The 25906-nt window shown below is 37.2% G+C and overlaps 1 protein-coding gene across 3 annotated transcripts; it reads left to right on the forward strand.

The window, feature by feature from the left end:
- Positions 1–1944: 1944 nt before the first annotated feature.
- Positions 1945–23870, forward strand: Slc33a1 (solute carrier family 33 member 1). Of its 3 annotated transcripts, XM_005325697.5 has the most exons (6): positions 1950–3130; positions 13186–13376; positions 17124–17308; positions 17546–17663; positions 21024–21239; positions 22049–23870. In XM_005325697.5, exons 1-6 carry the CDS (start codon positions 2356–2358, stop codon positions 22214–22216), a joined length of 1653 nt encoding a protein of 550 aa, XP_005325754.1. In that variant the 5' UTR covers positions 1950–2355; the 3' UTR covers positions 22217–23870. The 3 variants fall into 3 exon arrangements, with proteins under 3 accessions (XP_040125893.1, XP_005325754.1, XP_040125894.2); XM_040269960.2 differs by lacking the exon at positions 13186–13376 and having other exon boundaries at positions 2849–3130; XM_040269959.2 differs by lacking the exons at positions 13186–13376; positions 17546–17663 and having other exon boundaries at positions 1945–3130.
- The last annotated feature ends 2036 nt before the right edge of the window (positions 23871–25906 follow it).

A 25906-nucleotide genomic window follows, 5' to 3' on the forward strand; every position in this document is an offset into this window, starting at 1 on the left:
ATTAAAATGGGATTTGGAGATAGCCGTGGAGTAGGTGAATTGTGCGGGCAGACGGCAGAACGCGATTGCCCCTGGACCTGTGTGGAGGCGGTGTGAGATTGGGAATAAAGAATTGCTGCTTGAACCTACAAAGGTGTGTGGTGGCTCGTGATTCTGGTGCCAAGCCGAGACCTTGGCATCCATCCATAATTTAAAATCTACAACTTTAAAAAAATGGAACAGATTAGTGATTTCCAAAGAATGGGAACATTTTGGTCCAACTATAAAGGTGTGGCACCATAAAGGCACAGCACTTAAAAACAGCATAAGGGGCTAGGGTTGTGGCTCAGTGGTAGAGCACTTGCTTGGCATGTGTGAGACACTGGGTTCCATCCATATAAAAATAAATAAATTAAATGAATGTATTGTGACTGTCTACAACTAATTTTTTTTTTAAATACAGCATAAGGGGCATACACACCAACCAGTGCATGTAAAAATTGGTGCAATTTAAATAAAGCTAGTTATTAGTCTAGTTAATGTTTTACAGAGATCACTTCCTGAGTTTATTGTCCTGTAGTTATATAAGGTGTTGTCCTAGGGGAAGCTAGGTGAAGGGTACATGGAATTCTGCTACATTTGCAATATTCTGAGAGTCTAGGTTTATTAAAATAATAAGGAGTTGGGTGAGGGGCAAGAAACACTAGCTTATTAAATATTTTCTTATCTTTGAAAACAAAACCATCTGCTGACTATTCATGGTCTCATATGTTGCTTCCTTTAATCCTCCTGATGTCTTGTAAATATTATAAACTCATATTCCTTGAAATTGAGAGTAAGATAAGTAATTCGTCCACGGCACAGTTACTCTTAGAGATAGCATTTGAGTCCATAATGTTGTATACTCCACTTATGGGTTTTTAAACTCAATCCTGATTGGTCTCACTTATATGACACCATAAGCTATTCTTTTCTTTGACAAAATTTAGAAGATTTTATAGTTGTCATTTTCTGCTTAAAAAAAAAAAAGAGACTCTCAAATTCCTGTGGGGTAAACAGCAAAACAGTTAAGGGGAATCATCTATGGTTGGAAGCGCACATGTACGGGCAGCATATGTATACAATTACAATCGTTAAGGTAAAAATGTAAAGTATTAAAGTGGAAAAACAATGTATTATTAATACAGGTTAAGCGATGTCTGAAAATTACACAATCGGGGATTTAATAAAATTCTTGGGCATCACTCAACTATTAAATCTGATTTCTCGGTATCTCCACTTCCAAGATCTTGTTATGCTTTGCCAAGAATTCTAAGAAAGGGGAGCCACTTAGAATGCACAATCAAGGATGCCAATGGTGACAGCTCACAGGATCTTCCACAGTGGCACATGGAGAGGTGTGATATGTCTCAGAACCAGACCGCCCCAGCCCGCGGGGGCTGGGGACGATCATCAGGGTTCACATATTCCTTCCATCGCACCCGAAGCTGCAGGCAAGCCTGGCGTCTTCTGGCAGTTGCGGTCACTCCATAAAGGCCACTCGGCCAGGCTTCTTACCACTGCTCTAGGGCACGGAGCAACCTGGCGTCCTGACTTGTACCCTCGGGTCCTCTCCCCCTACTGGCCCACACAGCAGCAGACCCCACAGCGCGAAGTCCCACAGCGAACTTAACTACACCCACGGAGCCTTAAATGCTGCCAAGAGTACCGCCCCGCGGCCATCGCTGGCCAGCTCTGCCCGTGCCCGGCGTGCCAGTCACGTGGCGGCGCAACCCAATGAGCGAGGCCCACGCAGTCCAGACAGCCGCATGCGCTCACAGAGCCGCCGCGGTACGCCGGTGTTAGTGCCCCTCGAAGGTCCGGACCGCAGGGAATAAGGGTTCCCACGGAGCATTGTTTCCGAGCTAGGTCGCGGGAGCGTGTCCTGATTGGCTAGTTCTGGAGGCGGGGAGGGGACCTATTTGAGAGAGGGACCGCTTCCTGAAGCTTGAGGCAGGAAGTTATCTGTTCTTGGGAGTCCTGTGGAGAAAGTCTTCTCTGCCGCACTGGTGACGGCAAGGGCTGGAAGTGGCGGGGTGCCGACCGTCTGTCCACACAGCACCACGGCCGCCTCCTCCAGCCCCGAGCCCGGTGCGGCCGCCCAGGGGGCTCCTCTGGGATCCCTGAAGCGGCTCCGAGGGGCGCGTCCCCAGGCGTCGGTGCCGGCTCGGGGACTGGCTGCGCTCTTGAGCGATCGGGACCGCAGTGGGAAGGACCCCCGCCTCTCCTGGAAGCCCGAGGCCCGGGTCCACAGCGCCCGCCTTGGACCTGGGACCCGACGGAGCCAACACGCTCAGCCCGGGCCCGCCGCAGGCGGGGCTCTGCCTCGTCTCTGACATGTCGCCCACTCTCTCCCACAAGGACAACAGTCGGCAGCGGCGGCCAGGGACTTTCAACCACACTCTGGACATGAAGAGCGGCCCCCTGCCGCCGGGCAGCTGGGAGGACAGCCACCCGGCCTCAGCAGGCGGGGAGGGGGACCGGGAGGCCCTCCTGAGGGACCCCAACCCCGTGGACTTCCCCAAAGCCCCGCGCGGCTGCCGGGCCGAGCTCAGCAGCATTTTGCTGCTGCTGTTCCTCTACGTGCTCCAGGGCATTCCGCTGGGCCTGGCAGGCAGCATCCCGCTCATCCTGCAGAGCAAAAACGTCAGCTACACGGACCAGGCCTTCTTCAGCTTCGTCTTTTGGCCCTTCAGTCTCAAGTTGCTCTGGGCCCCGTTGGTGGACGCGGTCTACTTTAAGAACTTCGGTCGGCGCAAATCCTGGCTGGTCCCTACACAGTACATATTAGGACTCTTCATGATCTACTTGTCCACCCAGGTGGACCGTTTGCTCGGGAATACGGACGGTAGGACCCCCGACGTGGTCACTCTCACCGTGACGTTCTTTTTGTTTGAATTCTTGGCCGCCACTCAGGACATCGCGGTGGATGGCTGGGCATTAACTATGTTATCCCGAGAAAACGTGGGCTATGCTTCCACGTGCAATTCCGTGGGCCAAACCGCTGGCTACTTTTTGGGCAATGTTTTGTTTTTGGCCCTTGAATCAGCCGACTTTTGTAACAAATATTTGCGGTTTCAGCCTCAACCAAGGGGAATTGTTACTCTTTCAGGTAGTGTATTTAAACCATTTCGCTGCTAAGTTTATCTTAGGTGTCTGGGTCCCTCGGACAGTGTGTTTGACGTCGCGGGGAAGCTCATTTAATTTGCTGGAAATCTTCGCAGTAGATTACTCGAGGTGTGTTTTCTGTCCGGTTAAAGCGGGCTTTGAAAGTACAATAAAGCCGAACGACTGCTGTACAGCAGTGGTAGTTGATCAGTACCCTACAGTGAATAGGGAGAAGCAACCCAGAAAATAACAAAACTCTCAGTTTAGGGACCCACGGGCACTTGCTTGAGTCTCAGATGCACATTTTTTTTTTTTTAAAGCTAGCTCGTGGGCTCACATTTTTACCTTTGGGTTTTGTGGGATTGAGATTTCCAGCTCCATTCAGATCCATCCCCACCCCAGTCTTGTGCCGGTTGACCTCATCTAGCCTTCTGGTGAATGGAGCAGGGTGGTTAATTCATTCACACATCATTGAGTCTCTCATGTGACAGGATTCAAAGGGCCTCCTGTGAATAAGACACAGTCCCTGTGCCAAGGAATGGAGAGATGGTCCATCTGGGGGAGCCTAGAGTTGCCAGCCATTGACTGCCTGCTGGAGTTGGGCATTGCATTGCAGATAGCAGTTATTTTGTTCTTTGCTGGATTTTTTGCTTAGATTTACTTAATCTTTTGAATAGCTGTTTTAGTAACTATGGAATTTGAACTTTTTTCTCCAGTAGATTCTAAAAATAGTTTACTTTTTGATTACCTCTAGCGGGCTTCTATTTTGGGGTTTAAACATTTTAGTTTTATTCTTCAAATTTTTTTCAGTGGATTTTTTTTTTGGGGGGGGGGGCAGGGGACAGGGTTTACACTGCTAGGCAAGTGCTGTACCACTGAGCTAAGTCCATTGCTGTAACCAATCATTTTGAGGAACTTAACAAGAAAAAATCATGAAACAAATGAAATTGTTTAGATAATTAAAGAAGAGTTAAACATACAGGCACTGTTTAGAAAATCTATTAAAAGGAGGCATAATTTTTTAAAATTTTGAATATGTTCTGTGATTACAAAGAAGTACTTGAAAAAGTAAATTTAGAACAGAAAAGCTAAGATGAGAGTAGAATCCTTTAGACACAAAGCCTTATTAGGCTGAGATTGGCATTTTTTGTACCTTCAGGGATCCAGGATAATCCTGAACTTAAGAAATAGGCTTTCTGGTTAAAATACCCCTTGGAGTCGCTGCTCAACTCATTCATACAATCAAAGAGCTCCCTGGACACTGAACCTCTAAAGGGAAACAGTCTCTCCTGGAGCAGAAGCATTGGGGTTTCCTGGGGAGCATAGTATAGTTGAGCAAGGGACTGGGCCAGACCTCAGCAGCACTGCTATTTGGGAGGAACCACTTCACCTTTGTATTAGTTATTAAAAATACAATTCAGATTCTTTGGTCAGGTTCCCCCAAATTCTTCTGAGGTGTCCATGTTCAACTGCTTGAGCTTTGTTTTGGCAACCCCCTACCGGAAGTTGCTTATAGGCTGTTCTTCACCTTGTTTCAAGGCTGCAGAGCAGAAAGTAGACTCTGTTTTGAGGAGGTGGAGTTAAGTATACATTTATTTTTTACTGTGACTTGTTCAGGACCACATTTTACAAAATGCCTTGTTTCCTTTATTGTTTCTGGAAAGGAAAGTTCTATTAAATTTGTTTTGTTTGAACATAGAATAGGTTTTTTTAAATTATAGCTTATTTTGAAAATTTTTGAGTTTAATTCAAATATGCCAATACCTTTCAAAGTAAGGTAATATTCAGAGACAATTGTTCTGATCAGATGGCTTAGAGAAATTTCTGGAATATTCACATTCAAGATTCCTTATTAATGAATGTCTGACGTAAATTTAACCAAAAACTGCAACATTATTCTTTGTACATTTTCATTATATAGTGTCAACAAGCTTAGTTGCAAATAAAATACTTAAGCTATTTGTTAAAAAAAAAAAAAAAGAAAGAAAGAAATAGGCTTTCTGGTTTTCAAGAATCCTTAGAGGCAAAGAGAGACCTTTCAAGCTGCAAGAAATGATGAAAGTAATCCAGAAGAACGTAAAGTTTTATTACTTGAAAAGTTCATATATTTCATTCTTTTATATATATATATATATAAATATATATATATATATGGAAATATATATGGAAACTGAAGTCAACTGATTAGAGATAGACATGTACTGGTAGTTTGTTTTCTGAGTCCTTATCTGGTGCTTTTCCTATAGTTGGTAGGATAGGCATTAGGAAAAACCTTGAAACCTAAACATAATCATTTGCTGACTGGACGTTCCTACCAGAGAAAAGCAACACTGTAATTCCTGATGTCTAAACACTGTAAGTCCTGATGTCTAAACAACCTGCTGTGGAGTGCCTTATTCCAGAAATGACAGATTGAAGTTTTTGTGTTAATTTTTTTTAACTGTCTAGGCCATTTACTCAGCACTAAATGCCAGTTTGGTGCTATCCAGGTGGTAGGTGTTATGATTTAATAAACCCCGGGAATTTTCTGTTCCCAAGGAACTCAGTTTATAGTGAAGATTTGTGAACCAAAATGATGAAGTGGGTAAATGGATAATGTAAATGAGTCAACTGAGTTGGTGCGAGAGTTTATGAATTGGAGGGGACAATGATGACATGAAAACCCATGCCCCTATAAAGGTAAGAGTTTCAATTCCAATAAATTGTTTTCTTGTGGCAGTAGGATCCCAGGATTACTAGATCTTATATATATATTCAAGAAAAGCTGGAAATTCCCTTTATGCAACTAGGCCTTCTTTTTAGAATTGAGGCAGGACTAATTGGCCCATTACTAAATAGACCAGTTATATATATGGAAGTACATCATTTAGCATCCACATCTAAGGTTAAAACCTTACCTTATGGGCTGGGGATGTGGCTCAAGCGGTAGCGCGCTTGCCTAGCATGCGTGCGGCCCGGGTTCGATCCTCAGCACCACATACAAACAAAGATGTTGTGTCCGCCGAAAACTAAGAAAAAATAAATAAATATTGAAATTCTCTCTCTCTGTGCCCCTCTCTCTCTCTCACTCTCTCTTTAAAAATAAATAAATAAATAAAAAAACAACCTTACCTTATGTTCTCAAAAAGGTAAAAATATACAAATGGAGAACAGATCTGTAGTTTTTAGCTTAGGGTTGTGGGTGGGGAGAAGTTAGGTAAGTATTAATGGATAGCATGAGGGAGTTTGGGAGGTGATGAAATTGTATCTCCCCCACCCCCCATACTGGGGAATGAACCTAGGGGTACTGTACACTGAGCTACATCCCAGCCTTGGTTTTTATGTTTTTTGTTTTTGGTATTTTGAGACAGGAGTGGGGTGGGGGTGGTGTCTGTAAATTGTCCAGGCTGAACTCCTACTTGTGATTCTCCTACCTCAGCCTCTGAGGTAGCTAGATTATGGTTGTGCACCACTATACCTGGCCTCTTCTGTATCTTGATTATGGTGGTAGTGATTTGAAATCTCTGCATGTGTTAAAACTCACACAGCTAAACACCTAAAAGTTCAATCTTTAAGTTATTTATTTATTTATTTGGGACCGGGAATTGAACTCATGGGCACTGGACCACTGAACCACATCCCCAGCCCTATTTTGTATTTTATTTAGAGGCAGGGTGTCACTGAGTTTCTTAGTGCTGAGGCTGGCTTTGAACTCATGATCCACCTGCTTCAGCCTTCCAAGCCTCTAGTATTACATGCATGCACCACTGCGCCTGGCAAAAGTTCAACTTTAATGTATAACAGTTTAAAAGTAACATTTATTTTTTAAAACATTTAGAAAACAATTCATTATCTTAAAAGCTAATGTCATTCAAAGTATGATGATATAAAACTCTTGTGTTTAGCTCCCTTTTTGTCTTCAATGGAACAAGGTAATCAATCTGGTGGATCTTTTTGAACTTATTTTCAAATCTTGGGGCCTAAGTGGTAAAGTGAGATAAATGGAGGAGTGCTGGGGTTAGACTCAGGGGAAATTAGATATTAGAAACCAAAAATCCACACCCAGAAGGAAAGTCTTAAAACTTTTTTTGTTTAAATACAAAGAAAAGAAGAAATGATATTGTGTGTTTTCTTTTTCTTTTTTTTTTTTGATTTTTAAAAAATATTTTATTCATTTATTTTTTAGAGAGAGAGAATTTTAATATTTATTTTTTTAGTCTTTGGTAGACACAACATCCCTGTTTGCATGTGGTGCTGAGGATCGAATCCGGGCCGCATACAAGCCAGGCGAGCGCACTACCGCTTGAGCCACATCCCCAGCCCTTGTGTGTTTTCTTGATCAAGTAAAGAACTAGAAAATGCTTTTGTGTGGTTAATTCATTTACAAAATACACTGTAAATTTAAAAATTATTTGTCTTATATCTTAGTTTGAATTTCACTTCTAATGTTGAGAATTATTTAGAGGCCAATTGTATTAGCCTTTACTATATAACTTTATCAGTGTAAGAATCACAGTGACTAATTATAAGCAGTATCCTACTTTCATGTTTAGTGTACTAAAAAACTATAATCTGAGAAGGCAAAATAGACTTACCTAATACAAAGAGCTGTTCTGTTTCTAGAGAATTAAAAATGTGAAATGTAAAATCCCTAATTTTACCATTCTTTAGACACAATTGTGAATAAATCTTGCATTTTATACTTGTTCTTTAATTTCATTGTTTTCCTTCTTTTTGGGAATACTGCATCTACTGGCTAAAATTCAATGGTCATTCATTAAACTGTAGAATAGGTGATTGCAACATGCCTAGAGATTTCTAACTTTTTTGTTTGAATTCTAGCACAGTCTTAGAACTTTCACCTATATAAACTTTCCACATATTTTTTAAAACTTATATTCAAATAATTATAGATTCACCAGAAATTGTAAAGAAGTGTTTTAGAAAATCTTATGTACCCTTCTTGCTTCTTCTTGTCAACATCTTACACACCTAGAGTATAACATCAAAACCAATAAATTGATGTGGATACAATCTGTAGACCTGGTTCAGATTTCACAAGTTAAGTATGTATACACTAGTGGTGTGTGTGTGTGTGTGTGTATGTGTGTATGTGTGTGTTTAAGTGTGTAGTTTTGAGCAATTTCATCCCATGTCCCAACGATACTCAGCTGTGATGGTTCCTTATAGGATTCCTTTATGTTGCCTCTGTAACTATCCATCTCTTCCTCTCCACCCATCCCTAAATCTTGGTAGCTATTAATCTGTTTTTCATCTTTATAATTGTCATTTCTTAAATTAAATCATTCAGTATCCTTTGGAAACTGACTCTCTTCATTTGGCATCATTTCTTTGAGGCTTCTCGAAGTCGTATGTATTAATGGTTTCTTTTTATTTCTGAAAAGAATTTTATTTACTTTTTTTTTTTTTTTTAACAGTACTTGAAGTTGAACTCAGTAGTGTTTTACCTCTGAAAAACATCCCCAGCCTTTGTCTCTTTAACTTTTTTGAGGCAAAGTCTCATTAAATTGTCCAGGCTGTCCTTGAACTCATTGATCCTCCTACCTTAGCCTCCCATGTAGCTGGGGTTTCAGGCATGCACAACCAAGTCCTGCAGAAGTATTTGTTAGTATTTGCCACAGTTTTTTTTTAGTAACACATTTATTGAAGGAGTTCAGTTCAGTTAGTAACAGATCTATTGAAGGAGTTCTTTCTAGTTTTTGACTCTACTATCTAAAAATAAGTCTTCCTTTCCCTGGGAAAAATCTCTAAGATAACAAGTTCTGGGTTGTATGGAAAGTCCATTTTTAGTTTTGAAAGGCCTTGCCAAACTATTTTTCATAGTAACCGTGCCATTTAATCTTCCTGCCAGCAATGAATGAGTGATCCAGTTTCTTTCCATTCTTGCCAGCATTGGTGTTCTTGTTTTTTCTTTTAGTTGGTCTGATAGTTACATAGTCTGTTAATTTTATAGCACAATATAAGTTGTAATAAAATACTGGAGGGTCTGGGGTTATAGCTCAATGGTAGAGCAGTTGTTTCACATGTGTGAGGCACTGGGTTCGATCCTCAGTACCACATAAGATGAATAAATAAAGTATTGTTTCCATCTACAACTAAAAAAAATAAAAAAATAAAATAAAATACTGGAATAATTACATGAATACTGTCTGAAGAGGATGAAGTTGCCAAACTGCAACTGCTGATTTCAACCTTGAATCTTGATGTGATGTGAGTGCCAACAGTTTTATAACTCTAACTTCAGCTCAAAAGATTGAGGGATGTCATATTGTACAAAGGTTGTAAAAGTTGATGCAAGAACCTCCTGTCATAGCTTCAGAATAGATATGTATGTTTTTAGATAAATGAATTTTGTGTCTGGCCAGAACAGTGATTTACTGATATGTATTCAGTAATAAAAGCACCAGAGTTAAGGTGACTTGGAAGCATTGAGTATATTGGCCTCTTAGCCTCAGTCCTATGTGGTAGGCTGAGTTTGAGTCTAGTGGAATAACATGCCCCTTAATTGAAAGCCAGCTGCTTCAGTTGGTGCTTGACTAATGAAATAACAATCTCTTCTACCTCTGGAGGAAAACCCGACATTCTTGGAATTAATGAAATAACATGTGATTGCATAAGTTGTACCTTCCTGCTGGATTAAGAAATATAAGAAATTGGGATGATTTCCAAATTAACCTTGTATTTACCCTTTATTTGAGATACATGCTGACTTTTAGAAACCTAACCCCTCAAGTAAGAAGAGTACGTTGTATAAGCAAAACAGTGTGTTGTTTGTTTATTTGTTTGGTGTTGGGGATCGAACCCAGGGCCTTGTGCATGCAAGGCAAGCACTCTGCCAACTGAGCTATATCTCAAGCCCCAAGCCAAACAATGTTTTGTGTGAGTTCTCTTCAGTGGCTTGGCTATTTTGAGCAATGTTTAAGGGAGAGATTTGTGGAATAAAAGAAAGGTCTATTTCTGCTAAATTTCAGGTGAGGGCCCACGGTCAGACTATAATATTACTGCTTCAGTTTTCTCTGCTGTGAAAATGAGAGCCTTGAACTGGGTGGGTATCCAGACCCTTCATGCCCTGACTGGTGGAGTAGAACGTTACCAAAACCAAGAAAGTGAAAGGAATGCCTAACTGTTTATTTAGATCAGAAGTTATCAGGTTGCTTTCCTACCATTGGCTTCTGAGGGACTGAAGTTAATTTCCGAATTGTTAGAGCTGCAGGGAAGGAACCTGACCTGAGCCAAGGCAGTTGTATCAGTCAGTGCTGCTTATTTTTTCTCTCTTCCAATGGTGGAAGAGTGATTCTACACCACAAAAGTCCAAAGTTCTCAATGAAAGCCTTTAAAACTTTAAAGTTTTTTCAAAGTATAATGTTTTATCATAAATCTTGGAAATTTTCCTTTTCCAATATATTGTTATTGCAGTATTTCCCTATAAATATTGAGAAAGCTACATGTGGGTTTGGTAGCTCATGCCTGTAATACTGTGGAGGCTGAGGTAGGAGGATCTCAAGTTCCAGGTTAGCCCAGCAATTTAGCAAGACTCTGTTCTCAAATAATAAAAAGGGATGGGAGTGCCTCCTGGAATCAATCCCCAGTATTCCCACCCACACAAACAAATAGAATGAATTCTTTAGGAAGTTTGTTTATTCTATGGATTGGCATTCCCTTTGGCACACCACCATATGGAGAGGAAGAGATGGGGGGGTGTGGTACAAGTAGCCAGTTTATAGAAGTTCGGTAGCATCCATGTTCCAGACCTCATGGTTGAATTAACTAAAATGTATACCTGTTCTTTTAAGGGTATCTGGCTGGTAGAAAAGAGTCTCCTTGCTGTGGGTATATCTGAGCATCTGGTCAAGTAATGGAAACATTCTTGTTTTGAGACTAGACCTGAGTTTGAATCACACCTCTGGCACGTATGGTTCATGATCTTGTTTGTTTACAAAGTAGGAATAATATATTGTCTGTCTTGGTCAGAGGTTTCTAAAATTTAAATGAGATATCCTTGTTTTTCCCAGTGTTTATTTAATAGACACTCAGATGCTAGTTTTTGTATGTTTTTGGTCTCTGATGAATGTTACATGCTCTTAATTTTTGCATTGGTGGGTATACTAGGTAAGATCTTATAGCTACTTTATAGGTCTTTGTTTAAAAATCATATTTATGAAACTTGAACATCATCAGCTTTGACATCTTGATCATATGTTTATATATCAATGTTTTTGCTGATAAAATGCATGTATCAAAATTAACCAAATTGTTAATGATGCAGTATTTATGTATTTTTAATAATGATATGTCTTTACAGTGATTGTTATATCATTCTATGGATGTTCTCTAACATCAAAGTAATATGAATAAATAATGATTTGCTGGGCACAGCGATGCACGTCTTTAATCCCAGCCACTTGGGAAGAGGATCCCAAATTTACAGGCAGCCTGGGCAACTTAGTGAAACCCTGTCTCAAAATAAAAAGTGTTGGTGGTATATATAGTTCAGTGGTAGAGCATTTGCCTAGCATTTGGGAGGCCCTGGATTCCATCCCCAGCACCACAAAAGGAATCAATAAATGAAAGGAGAAATACATGAATTTTAAAATAAATAATCTAGTGGTCATTATTTAAAATAAATATATTCATAAACTTCTGGGAGAGGCTAAACTGTTCATTGGCTATTGTTTTTTTTGCTCTTGTTTGTATGAGGTATGGAAAGCCCTTGAATTTGGGCTCTAAATGATCCATTGTCGTCAGTACTCCTTTTGTGTGTACTGATATTTTTTCCTCATAGCACAAAGAAATTAAGAATAAATTTAGCTGCAAGCTTTACTGAAACCTGTTTGATCTTATTCCACATCTGTAATCCAAGCTACTTGGGAGCAGAGGCAGAAAAATCACAAGTTCAAAGCCAACCTGAGCAATTTAGCAGAACCTTGTCTCAAACTAAAAAAGGGCTGAGGATGTAGCTTAATGGTAGAGTGCTTGCCTAGTATATGTGAGGCCCTAGATTAGTTCTCGGTACTGCCAAAAGAAAACAAAAAGAAGAGAGGAGGAGGAGGTGTTTATTTCCCCTAGAGAAATAGAACTCTTAAAGTAGTATATAACTGGAAAACATTTTTTAAACAATTTTTATGTCAATTTTATTGAGGTACAATTAACATACAGTAAGACTTGCCAAATTTTTTTTTGTGTGTGTATGTGGTATGGGGGATTGAACCCAGGACCTTGTGCATGCAAGGCAAGTACTCTACCAACTGAGCTATATCCCCAGCCCTGGAAAACATTTTTAAAGATTTATATAGAAATTACTAATTGGAATTTCTAGTCACAGAGAATTTTTATGTATTTTTTTCAGAACTTAACAGCTTCTGAATTGCTGGGATTACAGGTGTGCTCCACTGTGCCCGGCTTATTTTGAGACTGGGTCTCTCTAAATTACCCAGGTTGGCCTTTAATTTATGATCCTTCTTTCTCTGGGATTATAAGTATGTTCCATCAAGCCTTAAGAAGATTTTTAAAAATTTTTAATTTATTTTTCCCCACATTTTTTATTAGTGTATTATAGTTGTACACAATGATGGGATTTATTGTTACATATTCATACATGCACACAATATAATAATAAACATCAAAAACATTGGACAGTTTAGAAACGAAAAATCTAATATAAATAATCATCAGTTACTTATTGTCTGCATTGTTGTAATGTAATAAAGAGCTGAAATGGTGTGTGTAAGTATAACTGATGAATCTTCTGGGATATGAAGAACATCTCCTACCCCCAGCCCTGTCCTTGTTTTATTCAACTCAGTCAAGCTTTTTCCATGGTAAAGTCTTGCATGCCTATTCTGGATCTGGGTATTTTAATGCAGATTTAGCAGAAGTAGGACTGTTACTTGTTGTGCCTCATGTGGGGCCTAATAGATAGGCACCTATATCACTTGATTTTTTAAAAAATCAAAAAATTTTTTTTTAGTTGAGGAAAAGTTGTAAACAGAATTATTTAGCATCAATGAAGTTATGTCATTTCAAAAGTTAATTACAGATTTAAAACATTCTTAATTTCAGATTTTCTTTTTTTCTGGGGAACTATATTTTTAATAACGACGACATTAGTTGCCTTTCTGAAAAAAGAAAACAAAGAAGTATCGGTAGTAAAAGAAGAAACACAAGGGATCACAGATACTTACAAGCTGCTTTTTACAATTATAAAAATGCCAGCAGTTCTGACATTTTGCCTTCTGATTCTAACTTCAAAGGTAAGAAACTGATAAAGCAAATGTATCATTCTGTTATAATTACCAATATCAGGGAATAGTTTCAATAACTTTTCATATAAGTTCCTTTTCACTGCCATTATAATTTAACAACAAAAAAGAACATTTTTATTAAATGTATTTTAAATGACTTAACGAGGTTATCAAATATAATTTCAAAGTAAGATAAATGTTTTGGGATCTTGAAAAGATTTATGTCAGTGTAAAGAACTGCTGATTTATTTAATTAACAACATTAATGCTGGGAGTAGAAATGAATGCCTTAAAAAAGCAATAGTTGGGCTGAGGTTGTGGCTCAGTGGTAGAGCGCTTGCTTAGCACGCATGAGTCACTGGGTTTGATTCTCAGCACCACCTCAAACTAAAATAAAGATATTGTGTTCACCTACAACTAAAAATATATATATTTGAAAAACAGCAATAGTTCTGTACTGTTATAACAAGTATACCATTAATTCTCGGGTAGTGAAATTATTAACTGAGTGTTTTACAAAGGTGTGGAAGTGTTTGAATATTAGAAGCCTGTTTAAAAATCCATTGGATTGTTTTTTAAAATATTGAAAAGAAATAATCATAAAATACATGAGATTGATTACTGGTGACTTAGTCTGTTAAATGTCTCTGTTTTATAGTTCTGAAATATTTTTATGACATGTTAAAAGAAAGGTAAGTATAGTTTATTGGAGGGAGCTTTGCTACTGAAGGGATTAGTAATGTGACGACTTTTTAAAAATTTGTCTAATTAGGTACACATGATAGCAGAATGCAGTTTTATTCATTGTACACAATTGCAGCACAACTTTTCATTTCTCTGGTTGTACACAATGTAGTGTCACACCATATGTGCAGTCATATGTACCTAGGGTAATGATATCCATTTCATTCCACCATCTTTTCTGCCCCCATAACTCCTCCCTATCTATCCCTCTCTTTTGCCCAAAGTTCCTCTAATTTTCCCATGCTCCATTCCCTTTATGGATCAGCATCCTCTTATCAGAGAGAACATTTGGCCTTTGGTTTTTTGGGATTGGCTTACCTTGCTTAGTATGATATTCTCCAACTTCATCTACCTACAATGCCATAATTTTATTTTCTTTTTATGCTGAGTAATATTCCATAGTGTGTGTGTGTGTGTGTGTCTATATACACACATACACACATACATACATACATACATACATACCACGGTTTCTTTATCCATTCGTCTATTGAAAGGCATCTAGTTTTTTTTTCCCTCAGTTTAGCTATTGTGAATTGAGCTGCTATAAACATTAATGTGGCTGCATTCTTATAGTATGCTGATTTTAAGTCCTTTAGGTGTAGGTGGAGGAATGGGATAGCTAGGCCAAATGGTGGTTCCATTCAAAGTTTTCTAAGGAATCTCCATACTGTTTTCTAGATTGGTTGCACCAATTTATAGTCCCACCAGGAATGTATGAATGTGCCTTTTCCCCAACATCCTCACCAACATTTATTGTTGTCTGTATTCTTGATAATTGTGACTTCCTTAACAAAAGACTCCTAAAGTGCAAGAAATAAAATCAAGAATAAATAATGGGATGGACTCAAACTAAAAAGCTTCTTAGCAAAAGAAACAATCAATGAAGTGAAGAGAGAACCTATATTTTGTGAGCAAATTTTTGCCACATGCACATCAGATAGAGCACTACTCTCCAGGATATATAAAGAACTGGAAAACTTAACACCAAATAAATGGACTAAGGAGATGAAAAGATACTTCTCAGAAGAAGCTATACAATTGATCAACAAATATACGAAAAAAAATTCAATATCTCTAGTAATTAGAGAAATGCAAATCAAAACTACTCTTCAAGATTTCATCTCATGCCAGTCAAAATACTTTTATTTTAAATAGTGAGTTTTTTCTCCTCTTTAGTGATAGGGAAAGAAAGTTTAGAAAATGCTGAAAAGTTCAAGCAAGATAACATTACCTAAGTAATCATTTAGAAATTAATATTACTGTGCATATCTGTAATCCAGTGGCTCAGGAGGTTGAGGCAGGAAGATCAAAAGTTCAAAGCCAGCTTCAGCAACTCAGCAAGACCATAAGCAATTCAGCAAGACTCTGTCTATAAATAAAATACAAAAAAGCTAGGGGTGTGGCTCCTTGGGTGTGCCCCTGGGTTCAATCGTGGGTCCTAAATAAATATTTTTGGCATGTTTTCTTTTAGCCCTCCTTTTTTTCTTTCTCCATATGTGTGTACACATATGGGTGTATAAATAAGTTTCATATATATGTTTACACATATACTTTAAAAGTAGAATTGGATCATTGTAATTTTTTAATCTATTCAAAATATATTACAGTATCATTAAGTGGTTTTTGAAAGCATGCTTTTTATAGCTACAGAATGGCTATAGTGATATCAGTTTGCCCTAATCCACTCAGTCATTTTTCTGTTATATATTCAGTTTGTTTATGTTTTTTTAATTATAAAATGCACCATTTTTGTGTTTCTTTTTATTTAGTGTTCTGAATATTTTTTCTAATATTCTTCAATGGGCAGCTAGTAGGTCAGAGAATGTGATTACTCAACTGCTTTGCAGAAGGTTGTACTAATTTTTACTGTGCCTAGCTATGTGTAAGGAGTTGCTTTAAAATCATAGATTTATTTTTCTTGCTTTTAAGTTGTATATATAAATAGACTATACAATGTGTAGCCTCACGTCTAATGCTAGTGTTCTTCAGCGCAACACAATAGTGCAATATGTGCAGTTTATCATTAATATTCATTTATTTTTTATACTGGGAATTGAAGAAGGATCCTTTACCACTGAACTCTTCCCAGCCCTTTTTATCTTTTATTTTGAGCCGGGGTTGCACAAAATTACCCAGGCTGGCCTTGAACTTTCGATCATCCTGCCTCAGCCATCCAAGTCACTGAGATTTCAGGTGTGCACCTCTACGCCTGTCTTTGTTGTTGTTGTTTTTAAGAATTAATCTAGGGCTGGGGATGTGGCTCAAGCGGTAGCGCGCAGGCCTGGCATGCGTGCGGCCCGGATTCGATCCTCAGCACCACGTATCAACAAAGATGTTGTGTCCGCCGAGAACTAAAAAATAAATATTAAAAAAAAAAATTCTCTCTCTCCTCTCTCACTCTCTCTAAAAAAAAAAAAAAAAAAAAAAGAATCTAACTGCATCACCGCCCCCCCCCCAATTTTATTCACTCTCTCAATGACATTACAGTGAAACATTAGATGTCCTTAGAAGCTTTGTTGTGATCTATTAGAAATCATCAAAAATATACACATGTGGCAGCAACACCTCATTTCAACTGGACTTCTTGGAGTTAAAGGTCTTTCTTTTAAACTTAAAATATACAATTCAGTAAGTGTGAATTTTTCTTTTCTTTATTTTTTTAAACTTTTTTTTTTAAGAGAGAGAGAGAGGTGTTTTTTTATTTATTTTATTTTTTAGTTCTCGGCAGACACAACATCTTTGTTTGTATGTGGTGCTGAGAATCGAACCCAGGCCGCACGCATGCCAGGAGAGCGCGCTACCGCTTGAGCCACATCCTCAGCCCAAGTGTGAATTTTTCATACTGTTTATTGTAACAGATTGGACTTTTTTGAAGTGGAGACTTAATTATAATCAGAGCCATGTATAATTACTACAGATACTAAATTTTCTGTTGTTTTTATTAAATATTATTAGTAAAACATAAGATCAACTGTGTCTTATGTAACTTTTTTTTTTTTTCCTCCCCAGATTGGTTTTTCAGCAGCAGATGCAGTAACTGGACTGAAATTGGTAGAAGAGGGAGTACCCAAAGAACATTTAGCTCTACTGGCAGTTCCAATGGTTCCTTTACAGATAATATTGCCTCTGATTATCAGCAAATATACTGCAGGTCCACAACCACTAAATGTATTTTACAAGGCCATGCCCTACAGGTAAAAATGAAAACCTTTGTAAAGGTTAAAGTGGGAGCATTCATCAGTATCACTGATATGAATTTAGCATGTGTGGGAAAAGCTTGAAAAGCATCTTTCATGTCAGTGTCATGTATATGCACTTTCATCTCTTCAACGGGTTTCAGATACAGCCGTCTTCCATATGATAGGCACATGGATTTTTGTTTGTGTTTTTTAATCTTAAATGGAAGTCAACTCAATGCTCCTTTTTTATAGATTGCTGCTAGGATTGGAGTATGCGCTCCTGGTGTGGTGGACTCCTAAAGTAGAGCACCAGGGAGGATTCCCTCTGTATTACTACGTCATAGTGCTGCTGAGTTACGCCTTACACCAGGTGAGCTTTCTGTGGTTTTCCCTGGAGGTGAGCTGTTCTGTGCCAAATAAAGAAAGTATTTTTCTTTAGCTGCCTTAAAATATAATACATGGTATTATTTCAGCATAGGTTTCACACTGAAAAAATTAGTTGATTGTGAATTTTAAAACTTAAAGTTTTTTTTTGCTGGGGATATAGCTCAGTTGGTAGAATGCTTGCCTTGCATGCACAAGGCCCTGGGTTCAACTCCCAGCACCATAAATAAAACAAAACAAAACAACATAACTGATAGCTTTTGATGTAATGAGAGTTCTGTTCATGATAAGGAGCTTCTTATTTATTCATTGATTCATTCATTTATCTTTTAAGAAAGATGTTGTTTGACTTTATATTTTATTAGAGAGTTTCCTAAAGTGTAGTCAAAGAAATTCAGATAACCAGACACTTTAATGGGGAAAAAGGCACAAGGCCAGATAAATTTGAGAAATGATGTACGACATTTTGGATCTGATTCCAAAGCCAGTTAATTTTACTCTTAAGTATTCCTGTCTATCCCTAGATTTGGGTTCTTTCTTTCTTCAATTTATAATATCTTTTTTTTCTGAAAGTATTGAAAACTAATGATGGTCACTCAATTAAAGGCACTAGGCTATGGTTTAGATTCTGTATTGAAAGTTACTGTTTACTATGTGATTTTGGAAGCTGCATGTTGAGCTTGGTTTTCTTGCTTACTTGTGTTTGTAATCCCTAAAAGAAGCTATCTCCTCTTTGCTCTAGCCTTGCCTAAGCTTCTGTTGCAGAATGAAATATTTTGTTCTGGATGCAAGTGATTCAAGTAAATGGCAGAGCCCCAGCAGTAACTTTGGAATTCAACACAGTTATTGCTAATATATATTTCAAAGTCGTTGTTACCTTGTCTAAACCCTTTCAAAGTTATATTTACTAAGTTCTTAATGTAGTTTTTAACAAACACCTAAAAATATGGCTACCAATTAATCTCAGTAGTGTTGCTTTTTGAACACAGTTAAATCATTTAGGAGAATTCCAGTAGTGGATCGTGTCAGATAGTTTGCTAAATCATTGAGATCTGGCTACACTTTTTTTTGTGTATGGGTGTGTTTGCCCATACTTAGTTAATACTAGGCACATATGTATTTTAAAAGAAGTGGCTTATTTGTTTTGTGGTGCTGGGGATTGAACCCAGGGCCTTGTGCATGCAAGGCAAGCACTCGGTACCAACTGAATTATATCCCCAGCCCAAAAGAAGTGTTTTAACCTGGGTGTGGTGGTACACACCTGTAATCCCAGTGACGTGGGAGACTGACGTAGGAGGATCACAATTTGAGGCCAGCCTCAGCAACTTAATGAGACCCTATTTCAAAAAATAAAACAGAGCTAGAGATACAGCTCATTGGTGAAGGACGCCTGTGTTTAATTCCTAGTACCTCCTATCTCCAAAAAGAAGTGTTTTAACTCAGTCAATGCTTCACTGTGCAGATAAAGAAAACCTATGTTGTTACCATCCCAAAATTATTTGTTTGACTTTAGATTTCATTAGAAACTTTCCCCAAATGTAGTCAAAGAAATTCAGATAACCAGATGCTTTTTGGGAAAAAAGGTACAAGACCAAGTAAGTTCAAGAAATGATGCATACCAATTCTGTAGTAAATAGTGCCTTACTCATCCTTCAACAAATATTAAGTGATCACTGAATCCATGCCAGGAACAATTCTTTGTTTTTTTTTTTTTTTTTCTAGTACTAGGGATTGAACTCAGGGGCACCTGACCACTGAGTCACATCCCCATCCCTATTTTGTATTTTATTTAGAGATAGGGTCTCACAGAGTTGCTTAGTGCCTCGCTTTGCTGAGGCTGGCTTTGAACTCAAGATCCTCCTGCCTCAGCCTCTCAAACTGCTGGGATTACAGGCATGTGCCACTGCACCTGGCCTAGGAACAATTCTTAATACTGAATATAGCTAAGAAAATCATGCCAAAATCTTGCCCTTAAGGAAGTTATGTCCTAATGACAATCAGAAAGCCTGCAGTGAAAGGAACCTTTTAAATGTCGTGTAACTTGCTGGATGTGGCAGCACCTGCCTGTAATTCAAGTGACAGAGGCAGAGGTAGGAAGAGCCTAAGTTTGAGACCAGCTTTAGCAACTATCTTAAAAAAGAAAAAGGGCTAGGGATGTAGCTTAATGGCAAAGCACACTGGGGTTAATCCCCAGTACAGATGAATGAATGAATGAATGAATGAATAAATGAATAAATGAATAATGTAATGTGTCTCAGTGTTTCAAGGAATATTCTTAGAAACAATGTTTCCATCTTCCTAAATAGAGGGTTTATTTAAGCCTTTTAAGTTCTTTTTTCTTTTAGGAAGGTTTTCCTCTTTAGTTTTTTTTTTAATATGTTTTTTTATATATAGTTGTAGATGGACACAATACCTTTAATTTAATTTAATTTTTTAAATGTGATGCTGAGGATCGAACCCAGGGTCTCGCACTTGCTAGGCAAATGCTTTACCACTAAGCTACAACCCCAGCCCTCTCTTTAGTTTTTTATACAAATTTTGAAATGCTGTTTTCCTTCTGTATGTGTATAGGATAAAAAAAACTATGTTTCTTTGAGTGTTTACCTATATAATACATGTATGTGCATAAATACATATATGCACACGCATAACAAAATAGTATGCATTTAGGTACAGAAATGACATTTTGCTGTATGCATCCTTCAGTGCACCCATCACTTTCTGTGTTGTGCTTCCTGGACTGCTCATGGTGGAGTTAATCTCTCATGTTTGTACCCTAGTGGTACCACGTGTGCACTTCTGTGTACAACACTGCACCTTACCACAGCTGTTGATTCCGTTTTCTCATCTGTCATACATTCTTCAGGCAGAAAAGGACTGTTTCTTACTTGTATTGCCATAGTCTTAAAGCCTGGCTTATAGTATGTGCTCAATAAATGTTTGTTGAATTGAGTTCAATAAAGATAATGAAAATTAGTTTTCAGGATCGTGATTTTGATGGTGTTTGGTTTGGTTTTGCTGTTTTCCTTCTGTATGTGTATAGGATAAAAAAAACTATGTTTCTTTGAGTGTTTACCTATATAATACATGTATGTGCATAAATACATATATGGGGATGTGTGTACGGCACTAGGGATGGGACTCAGGGCCTTACACATGCTAGCTAAGCAATCTACCATTGAGTTATATTTCTAGCCTGATTTTGATGTCTTTAATTTGGATCATAGCTTTATAAGTAAAATTATAGGAAATATGGGTGCTGTGTAGAGGTAGAGCATGTGCTTAGCATGTTGGAGGCTCTGGGCTCAATCCCCAATATACTGAAAAGTTTTACTTTTTTCCCTAGATTACATTGTACAGCATGTATGTTTCTATAATGGCTTTCAATGCAAAGGTTAGTGATCCACTTATTGGAGGAACATACATGACCCTTTTAAACACTGTGTCCAATTTGGGAGGAAATTGGCCCTCTACAGTTGCTCTTTGGTTGGTGGATCCCCTCACAGTGAAAGAGTGTGTAGGAGCATCAAATCAGAATTGTCGAACACCTGATGCTGTTGAGGTAAGTATGTTTTGATTTTTAGATAATATTAAACTAATATTAAGACATAACTTTCTCATTTTCCTCTAGAAGTACTGTGTACTACATCCTTTTTGAAAAATCACGTTTGCATGTAGTTTCTAGAAAATGTAAATGGAGGCTGAGGCAGGAGGATCCCAAGTTCAAAGCCAATCTCAGCAACACAGTGAGGCCCTAAGCAACTTAGCAAGACCCCATCTCAAAATAAAAATGGGCTGGGGATGTGGTTAAGTGCCCTGGGTTCAATCCTTGGTACCAAAAAAAAAAAAGGAAATTTGCCTATAGTTCATCTGTCACAACTTATATAACAATTTCTGACAGCCAGACTAGATCACTTTAAAGATGCTTTTCAGCAAAGAAGGGACGATCTCTCTCCTTCTCCCCACCATGAGGGTAATGATCCTATACAGTAGATGTTGAGTAAATGCATAAGTAATAGCTAAGTTTTATAATAATAAGAAAGGGAAAAATTCACTGGGTATTCATATAACAATTGTAGCTAAAACTGAATGGTGAGTGGTTTGTTGATAAACTATTTCAAAGTAGCATTAGTCAACTTCTAGAGTAAGTTCATTGAAAATTTCTTCACATTTCCAGATATGAAAAACTTCATTTTGAAAATAAGAATTGCTTACAGCAAGAACTGAAAATTGTTTTTAATCCTGTTACATTAGCATATTTATCAAAATGTATTCTGATTAATCCTTTTAATTAAAAAGTAGAAACTTTAATTACTGGCTTCCTTCCATTTTGAAATTGTGGAACACTCATGATTATTTCTTTTTTAACAGCTTTGCAAAAAACTTGGCGGCTCATGTGTTACAACCCTGGATGGTTATTATGTGGAATCCGTTATTTGTGTTCTTATTGGATTTGGTTGGTGGTTCTTTCTTGGTCCAAAATTTAAAAAGTTACAGGATGAAGCACCATCTTCATGGAAGTGCAAAAGAGGCAATTAATGCACATGCTATTGGACATTCTAGAAGGTAACCATAGTTTAGTTTTAATTCAGAGAGCTATGATAATCAGTGCACAGGAGTATAAAATAATATTTTAAGCAAGGAAATTATTAATATAAAATGCCAAATGTTGAAAAGTAGTAACTTTATGTATGATTATTTTTTTCCTTGTCTTTTCAATGTATTTAAAGTTTTCTTAAGGTCAGGAAATTGGTTGGGAAACAGCTACTCTGGCCTTTTTTATTTGATCTATGTCTTTTTAATTTACTGACCAAAGCATGTTTTAAACTACAATGCAGTAGTCTTCGGTGGAAACCATGCAGTCAAGTATTGTTCTCAGTACCTGTCATTGAGCTGTATTTAAAACCACAGTATAACATATTAGATGGAAGAGAACTTGGTATTCAGGTTCTAGCTACAATTAGTTTGATTTGTTGGCAGTTAAAGTCTTACTTGGAATTATAAATTGGTTAAGTTTTATGTGGAATTTGCTGAGAATATAGACTGCTGAAACATTATTTAATTTGGTTTTTTTTGTCCTTACCATATCCATATTGTTCAAATGAATCTGTGTTAAAAAGACTATTTTAAATGTATTTTCTGCTTTTGTAAGCATTAAAGATTTATAAGATTATTCAGACTATTTTTTATAAAATGAAAGCTATGATTTTTAATTTATTGATTTCTCCTGTTCCTACCCTGATTTGGGGGGAAATATTTTGATTCCTTGTTAACTTTTACCCTAAAAATTAAATATTTTTGTTTGTCACAAGTGCTTCAAGGCACACAGACAGCTATTGAGGGGATCAAGTTTAGTCTTGTTTGTATGTTCATGGCAAAGTTTTGAAATAAAAATTAAATATTATTGTTCCAGTGGTTTTTTTTTTTTAATTAGCAAGAGGGGGAAAGACAGTAAAACTTTACACTTAACTGAAATTTAAATGAGTAATATGTTTTAAAGAGACAGAGACATTTTGTACCTTTGACAATGTGGTAGGAGAAAATTGAATGTTTCTTAAGCACTTTACTAATAAAAAATATCTCATAATTACTTTATGCCAAATCAGGTACTGTATTTTCATTTATTAAAGTCTTATTTGTGCACTATAGTTACCAGTGGAGAGTTGCTATTCCAGAAGAATTAAGCTCTAAGTACATTAGTGATTTCCAATCTATAATGTGCACCCAGTGATAAGGGTCTTTGCATATTTCGTGTTGGGTTGATACTCTAACTCTTTAGAAATTACAAAATTTCTTTAAAGGTTAGGGCAAATAGATTGGGTTATAAATCTTAATACTTTTATGTTAGTAGGAAAATATATACTAACTCCTGATTTTGTTAATTTTATGACATAGGTTGAATTTTAGAAAGGGGTTTTTATAAGTAATGGAGGATAAACTGGGTGGGATAAAACAGCTCACGCTGAAGAAAGATGGGGCGGTGGCCTCTAGAATGCATGCATTGCCATTGGAAAGCCTGTATTGGGCATCACAGTCAGATCCTGAAGAATCACCCGGAAAAATACTCACCCTGGAGGCAAGAAGGCTACACAAAGCCATGGACTACAGACAGTACTTTGTGACATGGTTGTCCATTATTATGTATTATAATCAAAATGTTTACTTGAATAAAGAAAAATCCACTTAACTATCACATGTGAAATGTATTTTAATTTTTAATTTGTGGATTAAGAAGCTCAGATTTCTTAATATTCATATTGTTTTACATACACACACTTTCATATATCTTTAATGACTTGAAGTTTTAAAACATCTTAAACCTTTATAAGGTGAAAGCCATTGATTGCATTTGTTCTAGAAATGAACAAAAAATTATTTTGAATTATAGTCTTGGATAATTTGGGTACATGTTTGTAACGTATACCAAAAATGATTCATTAATAGTCACATAACTATTAACAACTGTGTTGTGTACATTGATCACAAATAGCATTTTAAAATAAATGATCTACCTGAATCTCATTGTAAATGAATAGTACTAGAAAATGCTACCTTATTTTTATGTGTGGTTTTTGATTGGTTGATCCTGCTAATCAGATCCTGCTTTCAAATCTGGACATTACACCCTCCAGCTGGTGCATTATATGTTGACTGGCTAACTGTGGATTGAATAGATCTCTCTTTTTGTCAGTATCTCCATATGTGCATTGCTTACAATCTGAATACAACTGAATTTGAAAAATTCTTATAAATTAGCTAAAACTAAAACTGAAAAACTCTGTCCATTGTGAATATTTTAATTTTTGGCTTATCAGTTGCAAAAAGTTTAACACCTCAGCAGATTTCTCTAGAACTTTTTTATATTAAACTTTTGAAATCTCATCTGCAATCTAAAACTCCTATTGGATTTTATCCATTTCTTGCAGGGGTTTTTACCCTAAACAGATGTCAGTGGAGCCCTGAAACCCTTGAATTGGTTACAAATGTCTGAATGTGTAGTTTTTAATTTTCATGGATAGAACTTTTGTTAAAATCTTGAATGGGCTGCAGTCCAAAAATGTGTAATAGTGTTGGCCTTGATTGTGGGCTGTACTGTGAAGCACAATCATAAAACTGGAGTAATAGCTGTGAAGTTGCTTAAATCATCTTGAAAAGAATATTAAGAGAAGAGCTGTGATGAAAACCGGAAGGTGGCTGCATGGGTAGTGCTGAACTTGAACCTTGAAAGGCTGAGAGCAGATGAGGCACTGCCGCTGGAAGAAAGGACACAGTGGTGGATGATGTCCCACAATGCATCTCCTAGCCTTTCCCCTTTTTTGCATGTTGCTGTATATTAAATGATTGAATCATTGTTTCACATAGCAGATGATCAAATTTGTTTTTGCATTTTGGGGAATCATGTATTCCCAAGTAGTTAGAAGAGTGAGTAAAGCTGTGAAGCACAGGCCCTGCTAAAAATGAAGAAACGGGCTGGGATTGTGGCTCAGCGGTAGAGCGCTCGGCTAGCACAGGTGGTACCCGGGTTCAGTCCTCAGCACCACATAAAAATAAAATGCATTGTGTTGTGTCCATCTATATCAAAAAATAAATATTAAAAAAAAGAAGAAGAAGAAACAACCTCTTGGGAACGTCCCATGCAGATTTCCAAAGTATTTTTTACCATAGTATTAGAGAAAGAAAATAAACTTTAAAATAGTTCCATTATAAGTAGGATCAACATATTTAATAAAAACCATTTTAGTTACATAAAAGGTGATATTGTACATTGTGGCTACTGGGACTTTTTTTAAACCCCATGTTTTTATTAGATAACAAGGCACAATATCCTATTAGAAGATATGAGATGCTATAATACAGCATAGTATTCTGTTTCATTTCAGTTTATATGCTTGAATTGACAGTGCTAAATTTTTAATGCAATCACTGTTTGATTTGGGACTTCCACTTAATACAAGTAAAAACTGATGTTAGGATGTTCATTTTACTCCACTAATTTGTTAGCAAAGATAGAATAGGCAAAGAGAGCTAATATTTGTTCCAAGAATTCTGTTCTGGTGGAAGCAGGTTCTATAATAAGAACAGATTAATGTGCAGAACTCTTCCTTAATCAAATAGGAAATTTGTTTAATTATTGGGTTATAAAAGTTGCCTTTAGGAGATCTGTTTGTTTTATTGTAGAGGAGGGGAGTAAACAGTATATAAGAGAAAATAGATTTATGTAGTAGACTG

This window comes from Ictidomys tridecemlineatus, chromosome 3 (assembly GCF_052094955.1).
Source record: "Ictidomys tridecemlineatus isolate mIctTri1 chromosome 3, mIctTri1.hap1, whole genome shotgun sequence".
Taxonomy (NCBI): Eukaryota; Metazoa; Chordata; class Mammalia; order Rodentia; family Sciuridae; genus Ictidomys; species Ictidomys tridecemlineatus.

Coding starts and splice junctions, on each gene's coding strand:
- Slc33a1 (XM_005325697.5), top strand. CDS start 2,356: ATGTCGCCCACTCTCTCCCACAAGGACAACAGTCGGCAGCGGCGGCCA. Junction 3,131..13,185: donor GGGAATTGTTACTCTTTCAG/GTAGTGTATTTA, acceptor TCTTAATTTCAG/ATTTTCTTTTTTTCTGGGGA. Junction 17,664..21,023: donor TGAGTTACGCCTTACACCAG/GTGAGCTTTCTG, acceptor TTTTTTCCCTAG/ATTACATTGTACAGCATGTA.